The sequence below is a fragment of the Pempheris klunzingeri genome, chromosome 19, assembly GCF_042242105.1.
Source record: "Pempheris klunzingeri isolate RE-2024b chromosome 19, fPemKlu1.hap1, whole genome shotgun sequence".
NCBI lineage: Eukaryota > Metazoa > Chordata > Actinopteri > Acropomatiformes > Pempheridae > Pempheris > Pempheris klunzingeri.
In genome coordinates, this window is record NC_092030.1 from 21,384,209 (window position 1) to 21,394,768 (window position 10,560).

The 10,560-nt window shown below is 45.5% G+C and overlaps 2 protein-coding genes across 3 annotated transcripts in view; one reads left to right on the plus strand and one right to left on the minus strand.

Annotated features, from left to right (window-relative positions):
• scarb1 (scavenger receptor class B, member 1) overlaps positions 1-10,560 on the plus strand; it is a 238,870-nt gene that overhangs the window by 218,708 nt on the left and 9,602 nt on the right. The gene's annotated exons all lie outside the window — the stretch shown is intronic.
• Positions 1-10,560, minus strand: part of grk3 (G protein-coupled receptor kinase 3) — a 57,419-nt gene that overhangs the window by 12,448 nt on the left and 34,411 nt on the right. The window contains exons 6-14 of the mRNA XM_070849981.1: positions 10,355-10,416; positions 10,210-10,261; positions 8,011-8,102; positions 7,815-7,914; positions 6,413-6,491; positions 5,594-5,724; positions 4,001-4,095; positions 2,808-2,915; positions 529-595 (exon numbers count right to left, since the gene is read on the minus strand). Of these exons, the coding sequence (XP_070706082.1) occupies positions 529-595; positions 2,808-2,915; positions 4,001-4,095; positions 5,594-5,724; positions 6,413-6,491; positions 7,815-7,914; positions 8,011-8,102; positions 10,210-10,261; positions 10,355-10,416 (786 nt within the window). The remainder of the gene's footprint in view (positions 1-528; positions 596-2,807; positions 2,916-4,000; positions 4,096-5,593; positions 5,725-6,412; positions 6,492-7,814; positions 7,915-8,010; positions 8,103-10,209; positions 10,262-10,354; positions 10,417-10,560) is intronic.

A 10,560-nucleotide genomic window follows, 5' to 3' on the forward strand; every position in this document is an offset into this window, starting at 1 on the left:
AACTAAAAAGCGGTCCTGATGGATGTCGGGACGAGAGGCCTTTTCTCTGGGTCCTTCCCTCCCTGCACTTTCTTCTCTGGAGTTAGTTGATAATGTTACAGATTGTTCTCGCCCTGAAGCTCAAACTACCGGAATAAATCAGATGTGTTTGGGCTGCTTCTGCCTCGACAGTTGTTCTTCGTGTTATGTTTCCCAGACGTGACACGTTTGTCCCCTACAGTCCAACAGCCTTCATGTTTCTCCTAAATTAAGGAGAGCTTAAGTGGGTCCCTTAGCTAAGGAGAACTGAACGGAGGACGGGTTAAAGTCCTGGAGGAAGAAACTAGCTTAGCTAACTAGCTAGATCAGCCATGATGCCTTCCAGACGGACACTACGGTGGCCCCCAGGGGACAAAGATAAATGTACGATCAATGTGAGTTTTAGACAACAAATAAATAAATAAAGACTATTTAAGGCCTTTTATGAGTAATCTGAGACTTTTTAAGGCTTTCTGAGGACGCCAGCCATCCTGTGTAGGTGTGTCTTACCATGGTGAGCGTCATGCGGTCGATCTCGTGTTTGTCTTTGGTCTTGTGCTGTCTGAAGGGACTGTGCCTGGACAGGACGGAGAGAGAGATTATTGGAGATTATTGGGAGAAGAAAAGTGGGGTGAGGATGGAGGTGAGAGAGAAGGGATGAGAGATAAAAGTGGGAGAAAAGAAACAAGAAAACTAAAAGTATAAAGCATCCAATCACACCTTCCAACCCCACACACACTTTAACGTTCTTGGTTAAAACTTGAAGCTGTGTGCTCATAAATATTACAGCACCATAAATTAAAAAATGGTAATTTGAAATGACCTAGATCTTCCTCACTCTAATTAACCACCTGCATGTTCGAGCGGAGACGTTCAGTTCTCAGACGTTCACTAGAGGAAAACTGAAGAAATAACAAATGTCTCTCTCTTCGAGGTCACCAGACTCCATTGACAAAAACACTAATTTTAGCTCAGAGAACATGGGAGTTGCTGGTCAACTGCTGCTTCGATCAGTTAGTTTGTTTGTGTTACTGTGAGACTTTGGTGTTTTAAAAGGTTAGTTCAGATACAACACAATGTTTGTCTGACACACAATAACACAAACAAACTAACTGACCGAGGCAGCAGCAGAGCAGCAGCTCCTGTGTCCTGTTCTCTAAAATCCCTGTTTTAGTGAATGTAGTCTGGTGTGTGTGCTGTTTGTGGTTAAACCAAAAGGATCTTCCAGGTCTCTCTCTGTAGGGATCCTTTCCATGATGCTGTCACACACTTAGAATAACACTCTGAGCCTGTCAGTGGATCAAACAAGCTCTTTTAGTGCCCCAAAGGATTCTAGTAAATGTTTTCATCAATAAAAGGCAAAAGAGTTTGAGCAAAAGCCTTCATGGAGAATAAACGATGGAATATTATGTATGACAGAATTCATGCACCTGTTTTACTCTTCAATAAAAACTGTTTCTCTCAGAGAGGATTCAGACTCAGAGTGTTTAAATACGTCCGTCCGTCCAGCAGCAGCAGCAGCAGCCAACCTTTCACCAAAGACCAACACACTCGTCCTCTTTAAAGTGTTCAAACACACCAGTCCACACATCAATGGAAGAACACACACACACACTCACACTCTTCTCTCTCACACACATCAACCACCACACACACACACACACACACACACACACACACACACACACACTCTCTCTGTCCCCCCCTTTTAGCTGATTTCTGACCTACTGGGCTCAGACCTCTGGCATTTACACACTCCAGATCAAACAAACACACACACTCAGCCTCACACACAAACAAGATCAAACACAGAGAAAGAGGAGGTGCGGACGGAGGAAGATTCAAAGAGGCTGAAGAGGTTTGGAAACACGGAGGGGGAAGGACAAGCAGCAGGAGAAGTACTACAGAGGAGGATTTCACTCAAGTAGAAGTACAGAGATGTTCCTGAAGTACTAAAGTAAAGGAACAGCACAGAGAGGAGGACTGGAGGACTTTACTTACTCTACTTAAGTAAATGTAATTAGTTACTTTCCACCACTGGGAGGGAGTAAAGAGCACAGAGGAGAAGAAGAAGAAAGCAGCAGAAGAAAGAAGAAGAGAGGAGATGAAGAAGCAAAAAAGGAGAAGAGGAAGAACCAGAAGAGGAGACATGAAGAAGGAGAAGAACAAGATGAAGAGAAAGAGATGAAGGAGCAGCAGCAGAAGATGGTGAGGATCAGAGAAAAAGAATAGTAGAGAGGAAGAAGGAGGAGAAGAGGAGGAATGAGAAAGAAGAAGAGTGAAGGAGGGCGAGGAGGAGGAGGAGGAGCAGAGAGAAAGAAGCAGATGAGAGAAGAAGAAGAAGAGGAAGAGGAAGAGGAGAATTCACATTAAAAAGAAAAGACGACGAAGCTGCAACAGAAGATGAGGAGGACCGGAGAAAAAGAAGAATAGGAGAGTGGAAGAAGGAGGAGAAGAAGAAGAATGAAGGAGGAGGAGGAGGAGTAGAGGAAGAAAAAGAAAGGAAAGAGATAGGTGAAGAAGAGGAAGTCGAAGAAAAAGAAGAGAGAAGAAGAGGCAGAAGAAGGAGGAGGAGGAAGGCTGTAGAAGTAGAAGAAGAGGAGGAGGAGGAGGGATGTAGAAGCAGAAGAAGAAGAAGAGGAGGAGGAGGAGGAGGGGGGATTTAGAAGCAGAAGAAGAAGAGGAGGAGGAGGAGGGGGGATTTAGAAGCAGAAGCAGAGGAGGAGGAGGAGGAGGAAGAGGAAGAGGAAGAGGAGGAGGAGGAGGAGGAGTGAGTGTGGTGTGGTTACCCTCGGAGCAGTTTGAAGAGCATGCAGCCTAAGGAGAACCAGTCGGCGCTGCTGTCGTAGGCCGTCCCCTTCTGAAGGACCTCTGGAGCCATGTAGCCATGGGTGCCCCTGTCACACACACACACACACACACACACACGTTACTCTCCACGGCCGCAGTGGAACAGCTGAGCCCTGCTCGGACACGATTAACGTCAGACGGTGGCGACGAGGACGAGGCTCATAAAATATCTCCTCGCCGAAAACGTGGTTCCGGACGCCATTTTAGCTTCTGGTCACTGACGGCAGGAGGGAAACCATGTGACCTCCAGTCCCAGCAGGCCGAGCGCCGCTTTGATCCTTCACAGATTATCAGATTTTAATACACAGATTATTATTTATTCTCTTATTATTCTGCCCACTGAAGATGACCTTTACGTTTTTAGCAGCTTTAAGTTAATATGAACTATTTTACTTTATTTTAGGTATTTATTTCAGTTTTGGTAATTATGTTATTTTATTTCATTCTATGTTTTAGCCTTTTTATTTTATTTTAAATGTTTTATTTAATTTTAAAATCATTTCATTTTACCTCTTTACTTATTTAGTTTAGGTTTTATTTATTTTTTTCAAATTTTTCCTTCATTTTAGTTGTTTCACTACATTTTTTGGCATTTTATTTCATTCTAAATCTTTTACTTGGTTATTTAATTGGATCTGTTGTCCTTTATTTCAGTATTTTATTTGACTTCCAGGTGTTTTGCCTCAGACTGATGAGTTCCTCTGCACCTTTCACTTCCTCTGTTCCATTTCAGCTAAACCTTTCTGTCCTGAATGAACAATAATCCGTCTGTTTTGACTCCTATTGTTCATTCTCATGGTTCTCTGTAAAGCCTGTGTCTGAAATGTTGGGGATAAATAAAGCCGCTTTGCCTTTCACTGTTACAAACTACAGAAAAGGGTCTTGATCTGTTAAAATCTTGTGATCTCTCACAAGATGATCTATCAGGTGGGCAAAATCCTTTTCTCCTCCTTCAACCTCAGTGCCGGTCCGGACCTGAACTACCAGCGAGTTCAGAAAGAAAGGAAGAAAAAACAGTCTTGACATTAACGGGATTAGAGCCGCTGAGCAGCGTAGGTAACATTTAAATCTCCCCACTTCCCCCCCGGAGAGACGGAGCCTGTGAGAACGGGGCTTTGGAGCAGATACTCACACGCTGGCGTGGGGCTTCTTCTTGGAGAAGTCGCAGGCCAGGCCGAGGTCGGAGATGCGAACATGGCCGTGTTCATCCAACAGGATATTAGCTGGCTGAGGGAGGACGCACACACGGGCACAGAGGGGGATAGAGAGGGTGACGCTGATGGAGAGCGCCGCAGATAACATCACAAGTATAGGAAACAATGTTGGAGACCTCGCTAATTCAAGACTTAAGTCACAATTTCCGCTCGCCAGGAGAAAACTCTGCGTGGACAATAAAAGGAAAAACCTCCTGTCCTGGTTATCCTCCGCTGTTTGGCAAAACCACCACTCTCTCACTCTCCCCCCCTCCCCTCCGACACTCAGCCTCGGAGCATTATCTGCATTGTGCTGCAGTGTTTATTGAAGCCCTAAAACTGTTCCCTGACTTCCAGCAAAATATATCTGTTATTATGGCAACCAAGTCCAAACAGGGGAATTGGAGGAAAAACAGAGGACGGCTGAAATCACGGCTGATATGAATCTGTGGCATCGGTGGAGGCCTGTCGCTGGTTCAGCTGTAACTCTTAGTGTTTGAGTACATTAAACAATCTAAATATTTCTCTGTCTTGGAAAGGCAACATGCTGTGTATTTACGTCTCCGCTCAATTGATTAATCAGTCTAATAGATTAACACATGAACTTTGTTCTTACTGTCAACAAACCCCACAAAAAGTCCAAAACCAAAAACCTTTTAAAACAGCTCACAGATATTTAGTTCATAAGAGTCTGACAATGTTATGGAAATGATCCTTACAGAGAAAAACCTGCAAGGTTTAACCACAAACAGCTGCTGTGTTGCTTTCCTCAAAATCACCAGACTCCATTCACAAAAACCGCAATTTTACTTCAGAGAACACAAGTGCTGCTGGTCTGCTGCTGCCTTGAACGGTTAGTTTGTTTGTGTTATTGTGCGACTTTGGTGTTTTAAAGGGTTAATTCAGATCCAGCACAATATTTGTTTAACACACAATAATGCAAACCAGCTAACTGTTAGAGGCAGCAGCAGAGCAGCAGCTCCTGTGTTCTGTGAGCTAAAATCCCTGTTTTAGTGAATGTAGTCTGGTGTGTGTGCTGTTTGTGGTTAAACCAAAAGGATCTTCCAGGTCTCTCTCTGTAGGGATCCTTTCCATGATGCTGTCACACACTTAGAATAACACTCTGAGCCTGTCAGTGGATCAAACAAGCTCTTTTAGTGGACCTACTGTGATCAGGTGCAGTTGTCCCAAAGGATCACGTTGCAGCCATTGCAGCCCGTTTGGTGGCTGCTGGCTGAGGTGATCTACTGGACCAGTTCCAACACTTTTACTACCTACCAGTCATTTAACCACCGTGAACACAGACAGAATTACCACCTGACTCTGCTGCTCCTCTAAACCTGAACCTGAACCGTATCTTGTATATCAGGCTTTAGTTAACAGATACACTCAGTGTTGTTTTCATGGGATAAGTTGACAGTCAGAGATAAAGTTCACCACCAGTCTGGTCCTGTTAAGGTTTCCAGACTGTTCTGAAGAGCATCGTGGAGTCGGGGGGGTGTTGGTGGGGCGGGGGGGGGGCGGGGGGGTACCTTGAGGTCTCTATAGACGACGAAGCGGTTGTGCATGTGCTCCAGACCCAGGATGATCTCAGCCGCGTAGAAACGCATCTCTTTTTCACTGAAGACGCCGTGCTGAGAGAGGTGGTAGTGCAGGTCGCCCCCTGAACACACACACACACACACACACACACACACACACACACACACACACACACACACACACACGCACACACACACACAGAAACACACAGATCATGGGGTGCGTCAGTATGACTTCATAATACCTCATGCCTCAATCAATATCCATCAATAAATTGTGATAATCCTCTCAGGGGGAGAGAATGAGAATCAATGGGAGGCCTTGGATGACTGTTTCCTCCACACAAACTGTCTCCGTCCTCACATGTATTGACGAGCTGTATTTATAGCCCCACTGAGGCTGTAACAGCGTGCAGCGTCATACCATACGCTGCACGATGATGATGATGATGATGATGATGATGATGATGACTGTGTCGAGTGTCGGCTTTAAAATGTGACTCAGGCTTTGATTGTGAGGCTGAGAGCAGCGCCTGACGGAGCTCGGACGCTGGCCGCTCGAGCCTCTACAGGAAGTACCGGCCCTGAAGCGACAGGCGTGCAAAAAAAAAAAAACGGGGGCCGATATTGGATGTCGGCGAAGGCGAGCGCGGGCTGCGTCATCGGTGAGGTCAAAATCCCATCAAGCCCTGATTCTCCTGGGGGAGGAGTGACCCGACCGGCCGGAGACAGGCTGAGTAATCCAATCTTTGACTCCAGTTTAATCTGGACAGGTGGGGTGGAGATGGAGGTGGGGGGGGGACAGCTTACCGTTCATGAGGTCCAGGATGAAGCAGAGCTTGTCGGGGGTGTGGAAGGCGTACGTCATGCACACGATGAACGGGCAGTCCTGCAGAGACGGAGAGTCAAAGGAGCTCAGATCAGAAACTGTGTGTGTTCCTGTGAGTGATAAACAGAAACTGGAGCCAAGTGCAGTAAAAGGAAGCTTCCAGACCGAGTTACATAACAACAGCGTAATCCATCACACCAAGAGAGGCACAAACTAACTTCTCTTCTTCTGTTTTTGTTTTGTCCGCCTGAGGCAAACCTGACGCACACACAGTGACAAACACTAGACGCCATCCGCCGCCGCATGAAATAACTGTGTTTGGTTCGATGGAGGAAACGATACGAGGGGTGAAGACAGGTGAACTGTACCGGATTTATTCCACACGCCAAACCACCCAGGCGTGATCAACCTCTGCGTTCAGTGTCGACACGTGTTTATGTTCTGCTGGAATATTCCCTCGTCCTGAAGATGGTGCCGATAAAAGTGGAAGTAGGATGAGCTGATCCTCCACCTACAACCAAGGTCTGTATAGAAGAAGTGGCTTCATGCGCGTCGCCATCTTGGTTTTTTTGGAGCCAGAAGGGCGTTCATTCATCTAAATGGACCATAATGTACTAAATGAACGTCCTGCTGTGCTGAAGACTGTAAACTAGAGACTGAGAGCAGAAACTGTTCACTGAGCTGATAAATCAGGAGAGAAGTCGCCTCATTTCCTCATTGACTTCCATCCAATCAGGAGCCAGTGGAGTCGCCCCCTGCTGGACATTAGAGAGGATGAAGCTTTAAGGCTACGTCCTCTTCTTTTATTCAGTTTGAGCTAAAAATGGGCGTGGGTCAAGGACACGCCCACTTCCGGCGCCCTCACTCAGACCACGCCCATCTCCGGAGCGCCTGTGGTTGCTCGGCTACCAGCGGCTACATCTGCTCTGAGGAAAATACTGTTTACTGAACACTGAACCATGTAAACCTGCTCTGGTGGCTCCTAATACCTGAACGGACTACAAAACAAACAGAAAATGGGACCTTTAACAAGCATTTCTCCGGTACTGAGCAGATCTCTGTGATCTGTCTTCGTGCTCTCGTTAATCCACAGTGTTTTCATCGGCTTTAGCTAAAAATGGCCGACAAACAAACATGAAGATTGTTTTCATTCAAATACACGAGATGGACGAAACACCAGATTATGTTGAAGCATTTTTTAGGGAGAATATTCAAGAATGAAGCCATAACTGAAAAAACAGCATGTTTAAAGTCAAGGATCGGCTCAAACGTGGCGTCTTTCACTCTTTGCTCCAAACAAGCTAACGTTAGCTGTTGCACCTGATATTTACTGTAGTGACGCTTGTGTTATAACATATGAGCAGCTGATTGTGAGTAACTCACCCCTGTGCTGACTAACGACAGCATGATTCTCTCATTGAGCGCTAGAGTCTCCCCCTGCTTCATCTTGATCCTCTTCTTGTCCAAACACTTCATGGCGTACCTGACATTCCAACATCAAACAGCACAGATTACACGTCAGCGGTCACAGCATGATGGGGTCCTTTAAAGCCTCGCTGACACTTTGGTTCTGCCTTACATCTTCCCCGTGTCGGCCTTCCTGCAGCCGTACACCTCTCCGAAGCCGCCCCTGCCGATGATCCGATGCACGCTGAAGTCGTTCATGGTCAGCTGAGGATGGATAGAGGAGCACAGGGACTTAAACAAAGGCAGAACAGGAACAGGAAGTAGGCCACTTTAAACCAACCTAAAGGAGAACTCTGGTGTTTTGTAAACCTGTTTTTGCCCCATTTTTACATAATTGTTTGGTTTAGCCACTGACAGGCTCAGAAGTGTCATCATAGAAAGGATCCCTACAGAGAGAGACCTATAAGATCCTTTTGGTTTACCCACAAACAGCCGTTCTATCGCTCTCTGCACACACACCAGACTACATTCACTAAAACAGGGATTTTAGCTCATAGAACACAGGAGGTAAATCAGGGGCTTTGTGTGATTTTGGTGTTTTAAAAGGGTTAATTTGGATCTGAATTAATATTTTTAAAACACAAAAGTCACATAATAACACAAACAAACTAATATATCGAGGCAGCACTGGACTTCCAGCTCCTGTGCTCTGTGAGGTTAAATTATTGTTTTTTTGAATGGAGTCTGGTGTGTTTGAAGAGAGCTTTCCTTTTTCTCCTGTTCCTACCTGACCATATTATACTTCCCAGGTGCAGAGTCAGCTGATTCTGCCTGTTTCTTTGTGCAGTCATATAATGCTAAAATAAACACATTTGGTTCAGTGAAGTTGACCCGCTGTCCGTCACTGGAACAAATATTGTTTTGATTTTGATCCTGATGATGCAGGATGAGTCACTAAAGCTGTCCAATGAACAACCTGTCCGGCCATATGATGTAATGTTTAGACCTCCTGGTTAATTTGTAATAAGTCAGCACGAACATGAAACAGACTGGAACTAAAGGGCGGCGGATCTCCTTTTTCAGAGGTTTTCAGACTGAGGTGTGAGAGTTGAAGGGGGCCACGGGGGGACAGATGTGAGGTAAAGATACTGCGTGAGGCGAGGCAGCTGCAGCAGCCGCCGCCGCCATCACGATACTTTAACCCGGTTTCTGCAATTTATGTCAATATCAGTCTCCATAACGCAGACAAATACTGCACCAACACACACACACACACACGAGACACATATCTTAGGCTCAGTGTGAATCACACTTTCCACTATCATTGTGTCTGAAAACACTCGTAAATCATAGAACAGAAGGCGCTCCTTTTATTTCAGAACGTGCCTCCAGATTCTTCATGTTTTTAACTGGACAGTAATCCAGGGACGGCTGTCTGTATCCCAGCGGCTACGCTGCAGACCGGAGCTGCTAACAGCTAATTCAGCAAACTTTCAATGATGCTGCTTGGTTAAAATTATTATAAAACATTATACTTCCTCTTTACATTATAGGAACTGAGAAATGTTCATCCTGATTATCCCCAAAACAGAAGTGAGACAGAATATTGATTAAAAGATAAAATCCATTTATATTATCTTTCTTTGGCTGCACATCCCTTCGGATCACATGGACTCTGGTTCAGATAACGACCAAAACAACCACACTGACGCCCTTCAGAAGACGTGGTCTTGTTCTGGTCCCAAACAAACTCTGGGGCGATTCATCTGTGGCTTACAAACAACCACAAACAGCCATTAATTCACTCTCTTCAATGTCACCAGACTCCATTGAAAAAAAGCACAAATTTTACCTCGCAGAATACAAGAGTTGCAGGTCTGCTGCTTAGTTTGTTTATGTTATTGCGTGTCACAAATATTGTGTTGTATCCGAACTGACCCTTTAAAAAGTCACACAATAACACAAATAAACGATTCAAGGCAGCAGCAGACCAGCAGCTCCTGTGTCCTGTTCTCTAAAATCCCTGTTTTAGTGAATGTAGTCTGGTGTGTGTGCTGTTTGTGGTTAAACCAAAAGGATCTTCCAGGTCTCTCTCTGTAGGGATCCTTTCCATGATGCTGTCACACACTTAGAATAACACTCTGAGCCTGTCAGTGGATCAAACAAGCTCTTTTACTGCTCTGCCTGCAGCCTGACAGACAGCACAGCACGCTCGCACCCCTCTTCCTGTAGTTCTTGCTCCCGCCCCCTGACACATCTGACCAATGAGCTGAGCGAATGTTCATATGTGGTTTAAAGTGATGCATTTAGGTTCAGTTGGATTTTTCTCTCATGGACGAGCCAAACTTCGGCTGTGGAGGCTTGTACTCACGTGGATGTTGAGCTCCACGTTCTTCCACTGGCAAAACCGAGTAAACTTGTCGCTGAGGGAAAAGAAAAGCAGAGGGATGAATGTGAATTTAGCGTGCGTGGTGAAGAAATGACCAAACTCTTGCTCCACCTTCCCCCCGTCTCACCTCTCGATGAACTTCTGGAAGATCTTCCCTCTCAAGCTGTCACAGATCTCCACTATGTATGGCTGCAGGGGGGGGGCAGACACATAAACAGCAGCTCAGGCCAGGTTTCTCTCAGTAACTACCTGATAAAAATTCTTTGCGAATGTATGCGAGTGTCCTCTGTGCATCGTTGTGACGTCCGTGGCCAAATCCTGGTGGTGATATTA